Source organism: Dryobates pubescens, chromosome 7 (assembly GCF_014839835.1).
Source record: "Dryobates pubescens isolate bDryPub1 chromosome 7, bDryPub1.pri, whole genome shotgun sequence".
Classification (NCBI taxonomy): domain Eukaryota; kingdom Metazoa; phylum Chordata; class Aves; order Piciformes; family Picidae; genus Dryobates; species Dryobates pubescens.
In genome coordinates, this window is record NC_071618.1 from 4914279 (window position 1) to 4931889 (window position 17611).

General features: G+C 42.7%; 1 protein-coding gene across 1 annotated transcript in view; it reads left to right on the forward strand.

The window, feature by feature from the left end:
• LOC128897331 (pinopsin-like) overlaps positions 1-17611 on the forward strand; it is a 104458-nt gene that overhangs the window by 67229 nt on the left and 19618 nt on the right. The window contains exon 3 of the mRNA XM_054162978.1: positions 9256-9489. Coding sequence (XP_054018953.1) covers positions 9256-9489 — 234 coding nt within the window. The remainder of the gene's footprint in view (positions 1-9255; positions 9490-17611) is intronic.

A 17611-nucleotide genomic window follows, 5' to 3' on the forward strand; every position in this document is an offset into this window, starting at 1 on the left:
CATATTAATTCTTTGGAGTGGGTTAGATAAAGGGCAATTGGAGTATCCACTATTTAGAGGCACAGAGTATAATAATTGACATTCTTTTCCATCTTTCCACCCTGTTTTTTAGGATGCTGCGATGTAAATATCTCTTACTTGAAGTGACTCTGGGTGCTGTATTCTTACTGTATAGTCTCACCATCTAGTGGTTAGATGGATGGGGTGCCATGTATTCTTCATAATCTTTCACGATGCTCACAGCTGACAATGACTGGAAGCTATTAAAATATGAAGGAAATGCTTTAGGAAAGAAAGCACATAGCTACATTACATGAGAAGGAGAGACTAGGGTAAACGCAAAGAAACCACCCAAAAACCCAAACGCAAGAATTCAGTGTAAACAGTCAGGTAAGGTTTTCATCACTGAAGCTTTTCCTTCTTAATAGCTAACTTTAGCTCAGCTCCCTTGTCTTATGTATATAAAAATCCACCAGCTTCCCCATGTTCAGCTGTACAGGTTAGTGGTTTACAGGGGTGACCTGGATATATGCCTCGGGCACTGTGGACCTCACAGTTACCTGCCACATACAGCAACATGACCTCTGGGTACAACCATGCCTCAGGCCTTCTGTGGCCCCTGTGCTATCTTCTGAGCAGGTGAAATGCCACCAGTACCCCCTTGATCCCACAACTCATGGCCTGTTAAATCTAGAATGAGCTGAGGAGGGGCTGTAGTAGGTTAAACTTCTGTCTCTGAAGCGCAAGAAGTACCATACTGTCCTCTTGAGCAGGGCACTGCCCAGGTCTCTTCTTTCATATGGAATCATGTAGAAGTGAAGAAAAATATTACAAGCAGTAAATCCCTCCCCAAAATCAGGGAGGTGTTGTTCTCTTTTATCTGGGCTGGAAAGCTCCAGTGTTTGACCTGAAAACTGCCCAATGTCTTGGCTGTGGATGCCACCTGGCTATCCCCTTCAGCCACAGTCTGACTGGACCTATTGGCATGGCCAGCAGTGATGTCTGGACCAATTCTTGCATGCCTAAATTGGGTAACTAAAACATTTTACCCCAACATCATTTCATATTGTCCACAGCTGTTTTGTTATTCTTTCTCATACCATTTACAATAGAGTTCATCTGTTTGGAAGGTACTATAACCTTCTGCAAGGAAAATGACAGATCTCTTTAGAGAAAGAGAAGCTTCCTTTAGGATGCAGCTTTCTTTTTCTTGAACCCCTGAGCTAACAAGTTCCACAGTTACTGCAAAATGTTTGCATCTCTTTTTATTAATCCCCTCCATTTCCTGCTGCAGTTTCCCCTTTCCATTGGTTTATGACCACTCCAGACTTTGATCAGTGCTGCTGAAATTTTTCATGCTCTGCCCAGAGCTCCCCAGTTTCTTCTTTTCCAATCATGAAATAACACTGCAGCCTGTCACTTAATGAGCAATGTATCTGCTACATCTTGTCGGCTCACGGGGGAGGGAATGCAGCTTTTGAGGTCAACCAAGCAATGTATCAATCACTTGGGCCCCTTTTGAGAACACTTCTACTGTGGCCATCCTCCTCATTAAATACCACTGTAGCTTCTCCCACGCTCTGTGGCCTGTCACATCTAATGTGCCTGCTCAGCACACTGCCATAGTCATCTAATTACTGGTGTCTTGCATGTCAGATTGAGTGTAAAAGGGAGTATTGGGTATGTATGTGAGATGCAGCTTGGCTACAGGACAAATCCAGATGAGAGCTAATTGTGCCAGCCTTATGCTCAGTGCCTGAGATTAGCCAAGTTTGCCAGTTGCTGCCTCCAGCTGAGTTCCAAAAAAAAAATAAAAATAAATATAATCCAGACACTTCTGCTACAACCCAGTATAAAAGAGAAACACCACTTTCACACAAAAAGCCTTTCAACACCCAGCTCCCCAGCATCTCCCTTTTTTCCCCCCTTTATTGTGCTTGGCCTACATTGAGGCTACCACATTTGGCAAGAGAATATCTTTGTCCCAGAGAAAACAGCTTAGTTTATAGCAAAGGTGTGTGTTTTCCAGCCATCTTAAGTAAATACTTTTGATCCCAATAGGCTAGTACTTCCTGTGACATTTTAAAAGATGTGGGTTAGGCCCTGTGTGTATTTTAAATGTCTATTATATATATCCTCTATATATACAGGGCTTTACAAGCTTGGTTATTCTTGAACATTGTTTGAATCTAATTATTCTCATCACTGTCTAATGTGTTTCTATCAGCTGACTGTCTAAGCATTTCTGGGAAGCACTTCCATTTGACTACTGAAAATACATTGCAGTAATTGAATTAAATTGTCCAGTGGTTTTAAATTAAGAAATAGAATAATTTTAATGATAAATTGCTTAATGCTTTCTAACCTGCAATACTGTAATCTTTCTGTAGGTTACATTATCTTGAGCAATATTTTCTGGAGGTTTTTCAGCATCTCTGAATAGCTAATTTTTAAAGATAATATCTTCTAAAGGTAGGCTGCAAAGGCAATGAAACCAACTGTGTATAAAATATATAGTATTTTCATTCAGAAATGAAACTGTGGGGACACTTTCTACAGAGTAGCCTAACACTTCTTGAAAGCCTCTGGCATTTCTTGCATTGTTAACAGATCCCAGAATGTACCAAGGTGCTACTACAACCACCATTAGAATCTGTTGCTTGCCTTCACCACTATCAAAACAGCTTGTAGAGCTTGTAGAGACAGGAGCATGGCAAACAAGATCACACAGTTCAGCCACTTCCCAAGATATGGCACATGACTAGGATATGGACAGTGATACAAGAGTCTGGCAGGATGCTCAGAGGCACCAAGCAATACAATTTCTCTCTGCCTCTTCAATTGTGCAAGCCCAGCTCCAGCAATTCACATGTCCTACAGTTTACTGGCAGCCACAATGCCAAGAAAAGGTGAGATTGCTGATACTGAGGAAGCAGATGATTTTCTTAGGCACACAACATAGTTAAAAATTACAATACCAGATCTCAAATAAAAACTGGGAGAAGCACCAAGTACATCTGGGGTTCATTGCAAGGGATTCCTAGAGGTCATTTGTCTTTTAAACTCAGGAAAGCCAACAAGGCTGACATCCTGGTTGAGGTTGATCAATTATTCTATAGGCATCTAGAGGCTGTCTCAAGATCACCAGACCTTGTTCTTATGGGTGATTTTAACCTGCCTGATATCTGCTGGGAACTTAACACAGCAGAGAGGAAGCAGTCTACAAGGTTCTTAGAGCGTATGGAGGACAGCTTCTTATCCCAGCTGCTGTGTGAGCCTACCAGGGGTAAGGCTTTGCTTGAACTCCTTTTTACAAACAGAGAAGGGCTGGTGGCTGATGTGGTGGTTAAAGGCTGTCTGGGGTCCAGTGACCATGAGATAATTGAGTTCTCAATACTCTGTCAAGCTAAGAGGGGCAGCAACAAAACCTCCACTCTGGACTTCTGGAGGGCAGACTTCAGGTTACTCAAGGAACTGACTCAGAAGGTTCCTTGGGAAACAGACCTTAAAAACAAAGGGGTCCAGGAGAGCTGGGCCTACTTCAAGAAAGTATTCTTGAAGGTGCAGGAAGAGACTGTGCCAATGTGCTGGAAGATGAGCTGCTGGGGCAGACGGCCAGCCTGGATGGGCAATGAACTGCTGGGTGAATTAAGGGGGAAAAAGAGGGTGTATCATCTCTGGAAGGAAGGAGAGGTTATCCATGGAATGTTTAAGGATGTTGCTAGGTCATGCAGGAAAAAAATTAGGGAGGCAAAATCCCATTTAGAGCTTAGAGTGGCCTCTGCTGTGAAGGACAACAAATAATCCTTCTGCAAATATATTAATGGCAAGAGGAGGGGCAAGGACAACCTCCACTCCTTGGTGGACATGGAGGAGAATATTGTAACAAAAGATGAGGAAAAGGCAGAGGTACTTAACACTTTCTTTGCCACAATTTTTAACAGTAGGATAGGTTGTCTTCCAGACAACTGGCCTTCTAAGCTGGCAGATGGAGTCAGGGAGCAGTATAGTTCCCCTGTGATCCAGAAGGAAGTAGTTAGAGACCTGCTTAGCTGCTTGGATCCCCACAAGTCCATGGGACCTGATGGGATCCATCCTAGGATGCTGAGAGAGCTGTCAGATGAGCTGGCCAAGCTGCTCTCCATCATTTTTCAACAGTCCTGGCTCACTGGAGAGGTCCCAGAAGACTGGAAGCTGGTCAGCGTGATGCCCATCCACAAGAAGGGCCAGTTGGATGAGCCAGGGAATTCCAGACCTGTCAGCCTGACCTCAGTGCCAGACAAGATTATGGAACAGGTCATCTTGAGTGCAGTCACACAGCACTTAGAGGATGGCCAAGGGATCAGGCCCAGCCAGCATGGGTTTAGGAAGGGCAGGTCCTGCCTGACCAACCTCATCTCCTTCTATGATCAGGTGACTGCCTGGTGGATGTGGGGCAGGCTGTGGATGTAGTCTACCTGGACCTCAGCAAGGCCTTTGACACCGTCCCCCACAGCAAACTCCTGGCCAAGCTGTCAGCCCATGGCTTGGATGGGAGCACACTGCGATGGGTTAGGAACTGGCTGGAGGCTGAGCCCAGAGAGTGGTGCTGAATGGTGCCACATCCAGCTGGCAGCCAGTCACTAGTGGTGTGCCCCAAGGATCAGTGCTGGGCCCCATGCTCTTTAACATCTTTATTGATGATCTGGATGAGGGCATTGAGTCCATCATCAGTAAATTTGCTGACGACACCAAGCTTGGGGCAGGAGTTGATCTTCTGGAAGGTAGAGAGGCTTTGCAGAGGGACCTTGAGAGGCTGGACAGATGGGCAGAATCCAACAGCATGAGATTTAACACATCCAAGTGCCAGGTTCTGCACATTTGCCACAGCAACCCCATGCAGTGCTACAGGCTGGGGTCAGAGTGGCTGGAGAACGGCCAGGTAGAGAGTGACCTGGGGGTGCTAGTTGATGGTAGGCTGAACATGAGCCTGCAGTGTGCCCAGGGAGCCAAGAGGGCCAATGGCATCCTGGCCTGTATCAGGAACAGTGTGGCCAGCAGGAGCATAGAATACATACATTGAATAAACCAGGTTGGAAGAGACCTTCAAGATCATCGCGTCCAACCCCTCAACCAATCCAACACCACCTAAACAACTAACCCATGGCACCAAGCACCCCATCAAGTCTTCTCCTGAAAACCTCCAATGATGGCGACTCCACCACCTCCCCAGGCAGAGAGCAGAGAGGTCATTCTGCCCCTGTACTCCGTGCTGGTTAGGCCACACCTTGAGTCCTGTGTCCAGTTCTGGGCTCCTCAATTCAGGAAAGATGTTGACTTTCTGGAGCGTGTCCAGAGAAGGGCAACAAAACTGGTGAGAGGTCTCGAGCACAAACCCTATGAGGAGAGGCTGAGGGAGCTGGGATTGTTTAGCCTGGAGAAGAGGAGGTACAGGGGAGACGTTATTGCTGTCTACAACTACCTGAAGGGATGTTGTAGCCAAGTGGGGATTGGTCTCTTCTCCCAGGCAGCCAGCACCAGAACAAGAGGACACAGTCTCAAGCTGCACCAGGGGAAGTTTAGGCTGGAGGTTAGGAAGAAATTCTACACAGAGAGAGTGATTGCCCATTGGAATGGGCTGCCCGGGAAGGTGGTGGAGTCATCATCCCTGGAAGTGTTCAAGAGGAGACTGGATGGGGTGCTTGGTTCCATGGTTTAGTTGATTAGGTGTTGTTGGATGATAAGTTGGACATGATGGTCTCAAAGGTCTCTTCCAACCTGGTCTGGTCTATTCTATTCTATTCTATTCTATTCTATTCTATTCTATTCTATTCTCTGCAAAGCTGGGACATCCAGGTCACCTCTAATATTTAGAACCATTAGGGAAGGACATACTTCATGATCCTTCCTCACTTGATCCTTTACTTGCATTTCTTACTGTGATTGCTTACTTATAATGTCCTCTACACAACAGCAGAAATAGGAATGTACTTCTGAAAATCTTAAAAGTGCTTTCAAAAACCCCAAAGTTCTAATTTGTCAATTTGCAGGAGCTGGACTGTACATATATATTCTAGAATTATCATATGAGGCACATAAAAATCAAAATAATTGGCTATGTTGGTGCAAACATAAAGTGGAAGACTCTGTGAGCATGACAGCTAACTAAGTTTGCTTTCCAATAGTTTCGTCTCATGACAAATGACTTTTTAAACTCAATTATGGAACACTGCAGCAGAAGGTCACCCTTAATAGATACTGGGGAGCATCCTTTTTCAGGAACAGCTGTGATCAAATCTTTCTCATTGTAATTATTGGAAGAGGAAGATAAGAGGGAAAAATATATAAACAAAATCAAAACAGAATCTAAACTCGAGTGGATTCTCCAGTGTCTAATTTGAGTTCATTGGTGTATAATTTGAGTTCATTGAACATTGCATTTTTCTTCTTGATGGGAACATTTATAAGGATCCTTCTGCTCTAGTGATGTGGGAAGAATTCAGTGTCATAGACTTCTGTCACTCTCATGGGTTCCAAAATCACCATCACATTTACCAGGAACATATTTGGACTAACAGACAAACAGATTTATTAACGTGTTGACATAGTCATGGTGACAATGCAGTCTTCTCTTCCTAAAGAAATAAGCTAAAGATGTGAACATAGAAGGAATCATACCAAAATCACACTTGTAGTCACTTCAGTGGCTTAACTGGAGTTAAATCCAGTCGGCAGCTGGTCACAAGCAGTGTTCACTAGAGCCAGTTCTCTTTAATATCTTTATCAATGACCTGGATGAGGGGATTGAGCATACCCTCAGTAAATTTGCAGATTACACTAAACTGGGAGTGAACATTCAACTACTTGAGAGTAGGAAGACTCTACAGAGGGACCTGGATCAATGGGCCAAGGCCAGCTATATGAGATTCAGCAAGGTCAGGGACCAGGTACTGCACTTCAGACACAACAACTCCATGCAATGCTGCAGGCTTGAGGAAGAGTGGTTAGAAAGCTGCTCAGCAGAGAAAGATCTGGGGATGCTGATTGACAAGTGACTGAATATAAGCCAGAATTGTGCCCAGATGGCCAAGAAGACCAACAGCATCCTGGCCTATATCAGGAATACTGTGTCAAATAGGAGCAGGGAAATGATTGTTCCCCTGTACTCAGCACTAACAAAGCTGCACCTTGAGTATTGTATTCAGTTTTGGCTCCTCACTACCAGAAAGACATTGAGCTTATGGAGCTGGTCCACAGAAGAGCAACAAAGCTGGTCAAGGGTCATGAGAACAGGCCTTATGAGGAGCAGCTGAGGGAACTGGAGCCTGGAGAAACAGAGACTGAGGGGAGACCTCGCTCTCTACAATTACCTGAAAGGAGGTTGAAGGGAGCTAGGTGTTGGTCTTTTCTCCCTAGTAAAAAGCGGTAGGATGAGAGGAAATTGCCTGAAGTTGTACCAGGGGAGGTTTAGATTGGGTATTAGAAGAAACTTCACTAAAAGGATTATCAAACAGTGGAGCAGGCTTCTGAGAGAAGTGGTTGAATCATCATCCCTGGAGGTATTTAAAAGGCACATAGATGTGGTGCTAAGGGGCATGATTTAGCACCAGGCTTGATGGAGTTAGATAATGGTTGAACTCTATGATCTTGAAGGTCTTTTCCAACCAAAATGTTTCTATGCGTCTATGATTCACTTTTACACAACCTTCCTCCTCTTACATATACTTTATCTGTGCAGAGGGTAAATTCTTTCAAACTCTCCAGGACAGAGATACTATCTAAACACAGAGGAAAAAAATGTGCTGACGGGTGCCTCTGCCTTTATTTAAGATATTTAGGGGAGGATGCCATGACTAGCTGTGGCTTTGCATTCCTCAGTTAATACTAAACTTGTGACATAGCTACAGCTAACATAGGATCCTGAATTCTTCAGTCAGAGAAAATTCACATTAGTCATGAAAAATTTATTTCAACTAAGCAATATAGGATTGGACCGTTATCTATTATTAATCCTTTTTCCAAGTGAAAGTAATTATGAGATAAGCAGGTTCTGTTCTTGGAATGAAAACAAGAAAAAAGAAAAAGGAAAAAAAGAAATAAAAAGAGGAAGAGTTGCTCATGCTTTCAGAAAGAATGGATTTTATTTTGTAATTGCCTTTTCACAGAAAATCATTAAAAGACTAGAAGGAAAAATACTTGCTCTTTTTCAACGGACTAGGTTTGTGAGTGTTTCATTTACTTTGAATGGGAATATTTCTGCTGAAACTCCAGGTAGAACCCAACACTCTAGAAGGCTAGAGTCATAATTAACTAACCAAACAGCCTCACCTCATTACTTTGCCTTCCATATACACTTATGCAGCTACTATGTATGTTTTTAACTCGCAGTCTGATACATAAACACTATGTTATGCAAAATCACCCACACACAACAAAGAGGTAGGTAAAGCTCTGACTGTTTCCACTGCATGAGCATGTGCTAGTTGTGCCTGGCAACAGGAGATGACATTCAACTCAGGTGACTAGTGGCTTTCACCTTTAACTGTCTTCTAATAATTCACAGAGTTGTGCTCATCAGTATTCTCCTGTATCAACTTAAACCCATTCACCCATTCATGTCGTACTTCTTGGGGTTTTTTAGTTAAAGTTTGGATGCATTGCATTTCAAGGACCTGCCTTTTTAGTTACTTAAACTTGTACTCTACAGGGACGTAGTTCCCGTGGGTGCAATTTAGTCTCAAGTATCACATTCAGGAGGCAAAAATTCCTTAAAGCAGGCATAAATTACATTTTTCTGGGTATAAGGCTTGGTCAATATAGTTAAAATATTTGAATGCTTCATGAAATCCTGCTAGCGCCTCTGGATTTGCTAAACACACACTGGAGGGAAGTTGAGGAATTAACCATAACCTTGGGAGACCAGTGTTCTGATGCTCCACCTAGAGTTGGTAGAGACAGATTGGGTCCAAAATTATCCTCCTTTCAGAGTCTGTTTTAATTTGTTGGCTACGAAGAAGCTTAGGGAAACCTAAGAACTTTTTCATAATCCCTCCTGTAAAATGAGGCTAAGAACCCAAACCTGATTCTCCTGGTTTAAGACAGCCCACTTCCACAAGCAAGCCTCCAACACAACGAAAAGCTTCCTTTTGGGGATGTCTTCATTTTGCTTCTGCAACTACAGTGTTGTTTATCCAAACCCAATGGCCCACAGTTGATAAAGCAATCAATTCAACAGGCCACCTTGTTAAATTCTACCTCTTTTTTATCTCCTTCTAGGTTGGAAAAATCCACAAGAATGCTGCCCGCAAAAGAGAATACCATGTACTTTTCATGGTGATCACTACAGTTATCTGTTATCTCGTGTGCTGGATACCCTATGGAGTTACAGCATTACTTGCAACATTTGGTAAGCCCGGTGTGGTGACCCCAGTTGCAAGCATCATACCTTCCATCCTAGCAAAAAGCAGCACTGTTTGCAATCCCATTATCTACATACTTATGAATAAACAGGTAAGATAGTTATTATTTTAATAATTGCATTTTCTTCAGTGTTTGTCAAGCATTCTTGACCACTGTGACTAGCAGTCTTATGAACGTGTCTTTACAAGAAGGACATTCAAGGCTTCTACAAATGAAGCCTTGCTATGGAAGTGTGGGCAATCAACAATGTATTGTGAGACAGGAAGAACAGTTTGTTTACGGACATTGCTTTTGTTGTTCTGAGGCACACTGGGTCTCCATTAATTTGCATTGTGCAGAGTCAGTTGCCAAAGGTATCAGATTTTATTTACAAGAAGAATACCCTAATATTTGGGATGGGAGGGAGAAAAGAGGAGCAAGAAAAGGGAGGGATTTCTGACCTTGAAAACAATATAAAGGAGGCGACCTTTTGAAATACCATTTTAGTGACAGATGCTTTTGAAAGCAAACAATCATTGTAATTACAGGGGTTTTTTTGGACATCTACATCCATCCTGTAAATTCCCCAGTTCAGCTACATGCCAAAATAGATAATTAATTTTGTCTCATGAGGACCAGTTCTATCACTTCTAAAATGCCTAGATCTGGTATTGGTCCCTTGATCCTGTAAATGACATTTTCAGCACACAAAAGTGAGCTTCCTGATGTTTCTGTGTTGACAGCTATGACCCTAAATTTTGAGAATGGCAGATGTGGAAGTTTCAGAAGTGTTTTGCAGTAAGAAATTTGGGAAATATGTATGGTTTATGAAAATGTTTTATACTTTTTATTCACATTATGTGTTAATGTAAGGGGTTGTTCTCAATTTCCTTTCTGCATTATGTCCATTACACCAGTATAAAGCTGCTAAACCCCCTTCATCCTTTCTTGCTCAGTTTATGCTGGAGCCTACCCATAGTATTCATCAACAGCAGCATTATACAATTATGGGGCCTAGACAATGGAAAAGTTGAATGTAACAGCCAAATATGTGCCAGTTTTGACACAGCCTAAGAGCATGATCTGCTTCCTCTAACTTAAACTACTTAAACAAGGAATCAATTTACCCTGGAGTATGAGGGGAAGATCTTAGGTAGACTGTGAAACCCCCATAAAATCAGAAGGAACAAACACTATTGCCTTTTCCAAGACCAGGACTTAATTTCCGAAGTCTATTTTGAACTGGTGTAGAAAAAGATAGAGAGGTCCATTTGAAAAGTGCTAATGCTGAAACAAAATAGCAACTTTTTCTCCTTCCCCATACCTTTTACAGTTCTTACGGAAAGGTCTCAATAGAAGCATCTGTCCAGCTTCTTTATTCTCTGAGCACTTTGGCTGAGGTCCTTGACTTTCCTAAGATCACCTGGCCATGCTTTGGTCACTGGATGAAGCTTGTAACATTGATAACAAGTACATTTTTGCATTGCCTTTACACATGGGGCACATCCCAAATAGCAAGAGTAGGGAAGGTGGTGGAGAGATATAAGTCCTAAAAGACATGAACACACTACAGAGCCTTGGGTGCCTCTATATGTCGTGAGAACAGAACCAGTTGCACAATTACCTGTTCTGACAATCTGGCATCCACAGATACACACAAACCTAAAACTGGCTTTGTATTCTCAAAATGCTCCAAGCAGTTTTTGTGTGTCCTGCAGCACCTTATGAGACAGTCATGCTGCTGTGAGTGTGATGAAGCAAAAAGCTCACTGCTGAGAAAAAGCTGATTGGCAAGAATAAAAGCAGGGTGCTTGCACATTACAGGAATGCAGCAAGCTGTCTAAAATCTCTCCTTGCAGTAGCTGCCTCTTGCAGCTACCAAAGAACTACTTCTGAATGCTTTAACTTTTTTCTCAATATGGGGTTCACTTCTGGTTCAGTTTATCATCTCTCATAAGGAAAGATCAGTGTGGGATGAGCTGTCTACAATGGAAAGATCTGTTAGGACAGTTTCAAGGCAGGGCAGGCTGTTTCCTAGCAGCAGAAACTGAAAAGATTGTTCAACAATTCAGAAGAACCATAGCAAACAGTTTCTGAAATACCATTCCTTACTATTCAGTCACGTGTGAGACCAATGTATTAGATTTCTCTCTTTGAAAATTGAGAACATTTCATTTGTTTCCCAAGTGTCTACTGTTCCACAGCTGCCACTATTTAACTATTTTAAAATGCAAGAGAGCAAAGTCAAATCAGTCTTGGAGGGCAGATCATTAGTTGCCAGCTGGAAGTTGCTGTATGGTATTGTGGTTTTTTTTCATAGCTAGCTTCCCTATTGTTGCAGGAATCAAGACAAAAAAATCACTCCCGAAAAGGCAGTCAGTCAGATTAGGGGTAAATACACGTCATTGTAATAAAAAAAATAGTAGTTAATGCCTACCATTAATCAGCAGCTCTCATCTGCTGTGACACTGGGTATCACCAGTAAAAATAACCAGTTTTATCTGACATTGAGGAATGAGCTTTTCTCAAAAAGGGTGGAACACATCCCTCTGTCAGTTCCCTTTCCTTTCAGAACAACAACAGTAGCACCTTCCTCCGATGTCTCACCAGTCCTCGTGGATTCCCAGCTACTCTGTGTTGTTGTCATTCTTTTTTGTGAATTTTTTGTGTGAATTTAACATCTCAGAAAAAGCTGTCTTCTTCCCAACAGTCAGCTTTTCTGGGATTCATACTCAGCTGAGAATTGTCACAGGAGACTGATGCCTTCCAACACAGACATTAGTTAGCCTGCATTTTTCACGGTCCTCTTTTTGGATGTGAGATGCCACAGTAGACCATTTGCTCCTGAATCTCATAAATACACTGAGAACTTAGGGATTAAATTTTAGTTCTCTGTGCATAAGCTAACTTCTTTGCTTTGGGACATACCCTGAAGATTGCAAAATGGCATTGGGTGTCTGCATCTGTGGTGTTAGCTTCCAGTTATCATAAATCAAAGTGGAATATTGTGAAACCATCAGACTCTGAGTCAGCCTTAAAATTCATCCTGCAGAGTACAGCTTTAAATTAGCTGTCAAGCAGGTCCTGAGTCACTTCGGCAGTGCAAAAACCTCAGTACAAAAGTTTTGTCTTTATTGTTGTGTTCTGCACTGACCTGAGGCTGTAGAACATTGAACAAAATGATGAATTTCTTTGCATCTGCAGGGACTCCCTCAGGTTGGACAGCATGGGGCATGCTGCTCTCCTTCTTCTGCTCTTCTCCAGAAGGAAGGAAATGCACCACTTGAGCTGAACTGTTACTGAGCTGGTAGTATCATGCCAGGCAGATATTAAGCTTCATTGACAAAGCTGTAAAGTACAAAACTACCAAAGACTGAGTGGCGCTTGGGTTTAAGCTGGAGGAAAATCTCTCACTATGGATGGCTCATATGGCAATATGACCATATGTGCTTGGGGCAGCCCTCCCTGAATGGCAGGCCCTGAAAAAAATGTAGCACAGTCAAACATCATACCAACTGGGCTGACACTGCCACCCAACTACCCAAGCAAGCTGGGAAGGGTCAGTATGCTTAGGCTGTCAGTTTATCAGCCCCTTACAGTTACCGAAGTTATGCAGATTTTCTGTGTGATCTTCTCTTACCCCTCTAAGTGTCTTATTTCCATCACAGCTTTTGTTAATGTCATCTGTCTTAAAAATTCCACCCATGCAGCCACCCCAAACAGACTTTTAATAACAGCTTCAACTACTTTCCCTTCACCATGGCAGTGCTGACTGAAGCCATCTTTCACATGTTACATGCAAGCAGGTGCTTGTATACATAGGTTTGCTCTTAAGAAGGTGATAGCACAGGGGCATCTTGCCAAGAGGCATCTATAGAACACCACAGGAACCCCAATATAGAAGCGATTTCTGGCTGGTGTAAATGTATGTGAAGACATACTACACTCCCAATCAGAGGTTAACTGGATAACAAGTGTGACAGATTTGGGGGTTAACCTTATCTTACATATCAGAAGTTCATTCTTTATTGATGCAGAGGCTAAGATATGAATAATGAGTGCTTGAGAGGGTGTAGTTATGGATGAGACAACAATGACATTGAGTGAATCTGTTCTTGCAATTTCACACACTTTCAATTTAGCACTCAGAGAAAATAGGAATTTGCTGCATTGCTATTGACAGCCAAATTTAAGTTAAACCTGTCTCTCTCAAAGACAGAACTAATCACTTGAGGATGCTGATCATATTCTAAGTCACAACCTTTGCTGGAGTAAAATATCTTTGCTCCACTATAGCTCATGGCCTTTAGACTAATTACTTCCACACATTTAATCACTCAGTGCACTTAAGGCTCCCTGGACTGCCGAAGCTCAGGCAGGCATGTCTAATACTGTTTTACGTATTACAACTGGCAAAAACGTCCACCCAAATGCTGTGATCAGCAGTGTGCTATTTCTGGTGTCAGAAAGTGCCTCTGAGCAAAAGTAAGGAGGGAGACTGTGAGGGAAGGGATGTATTAGATGTGAGTAAAAGTCTGATTAGTGGTTTGATTTCTACTCTCATTCTTCTTGCATCAAAATCATTGCTCTTAAAATAAATAGGAGCAGATCCTATAATTTCTCCCAAGGATCTGAAAAAGAGATGCTAAAAAGAGTATGCACACTCATTTGAAAACAATTAATATTGTGACCTTCCCAAATTTATCATATATTGGAGGGTGAGGAGGGGCTGGATGAGGGAGAAATTAAACAGGAAAACTGAACACAAGATGGCAACTGCAAAGACCCAAGACACCCCCTCCTTCCCCCACCCTGCCTTTTAAAATCTTTTTCTGGTGGCCAATGACATTTGATTAATAATTAAAGAGTGTTCTTTAGTGAGACCTGTGCTTCTTATGAGTGAGCACTTAGTCACATAGCCCTGTTTCTGCAACAGGACTATTCACACATTGAATTCTCTTCAGATTTATCTTCATGCATACAAGGTAAAATAGCTGCCTGGGCCCAAGCTGAGAGCCTCTGTGGAGAGGCTGTGAAGCAGCAAAGGAGCAGTGTTAAGAGTCCGATGTGTGACAAACAGGAGTTAACCTGGCAGGGATGTGAATTTTCCCCAGTAGTTTAAGAACTGTGAGCAAAAGGAAAGACATTCTCATGTTGGTTTGCTAAGTGGGGAATGTCTAAGAAAGCACCATCCACAGAACCAGTGCTGACTCAGCTCATGTTAGGCACCTCCCAGGCACACAGTTGTGGCAGTGTCCCCGGAAAGCTATACCACCACCACCTGCCCTCTCACCTAGTGGGTCACTACCTAGGCCAGCCCACTCTTCCAGGGCCTTCATGGAACTTCTCTGCTGCCAAACAAGGACCAAGGACTCCTTCTTCAATGATAATATGCCTGTACCCTGCAGATGCAGTTTTCTAGCAACCCTTTTCAGAGTCCTTCTTATCTTACCTTATGCACTGAGCAGAGAGAAATGCATGTGCACTTTGGGAAACAGAACTACACATGACAGTCATAAAAATAAAATAAAACAACAACCTTAACATTTCCCAACTGGCTGGATAACAGCTGTATTTTCATAGACAATTTTCTTGGGGTATTATGCACTTTTCAGTATTTCCAACAGAAAGCAATGTTTCATTTTTAAAGCTACAGGAATAAGTGCATAAGTTAATGCTGTTCTCATTTTTTTTTTTAGGCTGCCCATTTTCCTACTTGGAAAACTTAGATACTTTATCTGCAAGAGCACACAAAATTAAAGATCCAGAAACATTGTATACAATGCAGGGACAAATATGCCAGGCCTCATTTTATGCATAAATAGGAGCACACCTATTAAGTCCTGAAAAGACTTCCAGTTTCTTTAATTTAAAACATCCTAGAGGTTCCTGGGCTTGCCATAAGTTTCATCCCAAGTTGTTACAAATTTTTGTTTAAAATCACAGGATCACAGGATATTAGGTCCCTTCCAACCCTTCTGCCAGAGCAGGACCATAGAATCTAGCACAGGTCACACAGGAATGCATCCAGATGGGTCTTGAAAGTCTCCAGAGAAGGAGACTCCACAACCTTCCTGGGCAGCCGGTTCCAGTGCCCTGTGACTCTTACAGTGAAGAAGTTCCCCCTCATGTTGAGGTGCCATGGTTTAGTTGATAAGATGGTGTTGGGTGATAGGTTGGACTTGATGGTCTCGAAGGTCTTTTCCAACATGGTTAATTCTGGAGATACTATATAATGACTTGCAACTTATGTCTAAGGAATGCAGTAATGGAAATGACATCCAGTTAAAAGTTTGTCCTTTCTGGCAGCAGTATGTCTTAACTTTACACATGATTTTAAACAAGATCTAATATGTTAGTGTCTCTTCCTAGACTGCTGTTTTGGTAGCACTGGAGAAACATGGGGTTTCACAGCAGTAAGAAGGGATAAGAAGATAAGGCAAACAAACAGATCAGAACACCTGAGGGAAAACACAATGAGTAGGGTTTGTAGCAAAGGTAATGGGATCCTTTTGCAGTGCATATCCACCCTATAAGTGAAAACATATATCTGAAAGAAGGGAAAAAGAGGATAAGCCAAAGAGAGTACAGATGAGGTCAAATTTGAAATGAGAAGTAGAGCAGAAAGAGAGAGGGAGGGCCCATGGTATCTTCATCAAACCCATAGGGGGACTATGTGCACCCTCAATGCCATCAATCTCAGTGCTGCAATTGAAACACCTGAGGGAAGGGATGCCATCCAGAGGGACCCTGACAAGCCCCTGGGCAGTGGGCCTGTGCAAATGTTATGAAGTTCAACAAGGCCAAGTGCAAGGTCCTGCACATGGGTCAAGGCAACTACCAGCATCAATACAGAATGGAGGATGATGGGATTGAGAGCAGCCCTGTGGAGAAAGACTGGTAGATGAAAAGCTGGACTTGAGCTGGCAAAGCATGCTTGCAGCCAACCCTATCCTGGGCTGCATTGACAAGAACTGTGACCAGCAGGTCAAGGGAGGTGAATCTCCCCCTCTGCTCTGCACTGGTGAGACCCCCACCTGAAATGTCGCATCCAGCTCAGAAGTTCTCAGCACAGGAAAGACCATGAATCTATTCAAGTGGATCCAGAAGAGGGCCATAAAAATGGTCAAAGGGCTGGAAGAGTTCTCTGCTGAAGAAAGCCTGAGAGAGTTGGTTTTCAGCTCAGAGAAAGATCCAGGGAAATGTTGTTGCAGACTTTTTGTATATAAAGGGGGGTTGTAAAAAGACAGGTAGACTTTTTATTAGAGACTGTCGTGGCAGGAAAAGGGGCAATGATTTTAAATTGAAAGAAGGTAGATTTATACTGGAAGTAATTTTTTTTTATGATGAGGGTGGTGAGAAGACACTGAAACAGGTTTCCCAGAAAAATTCTGGATGCCCCATAATTGGAATTGTTTAATGCCAGGTTGGAAGGGGCTTTGAGCAACCTGATCTAGTGAAATATTTTAATTTTTCATCAGTCCCCAAGTGGTCAGGTGTTTGGATTAGATGATCATTGTAGGCCCATTCCAATTGGTACTATTCAATCCTATCCTATCCTATCCTATCCTATCCTATCCTATCCTATCCTATCCTATCCTATCCTATCCTATCCTACCCTACCCTACCCTACCCTATCCTATGCTACCCTACCCTATCCTATCCTATCCTTTTGTGCAAAAGTCTGCAGGTTTTGGATTTGTAATTTATTATTATTTCTTTCTAAGAGTTTTGGGTTATGGGTATTTTTTCCCCCACTCACGTGCACCAACTTCTCCATCCCCATCTCATGCTTTTTTGGCTGCACGCCTGAGCAGGAGGCCGGAAGTGAAGGCAGCCATGCTCTCCTTCAGTGCCTCAATGAGAGACTGGAGGTGGACAGCCCTTTGGTTTCCTCCTTCATTGGCTTTTCCCAACCCCTTCAGTAGGAAACAACATCCTTACAAATGGGAATAGAGAGGTTTGGGGAGAAATTATGACTGTGCTTATCCCAAGAAAGGTTGGACCAGATGATCCCTGAGGTCCCTTCCAACCTGTGTTCAAGGATTCTATCCTATCCTATCCTATCCTATCCTATCCTATCCTATCCTATCCAATCCAAAATCTAAACACAATTACAAACATCTTTCATACTGCAGTGTACAAGAATGGCCTATCCCTCAAAGGTAAAAAGATTCTAGGAAGGGAATTGGCAGGCTTCAAAGATAGGGCTTTAAACTAGATTCGAAGGGGG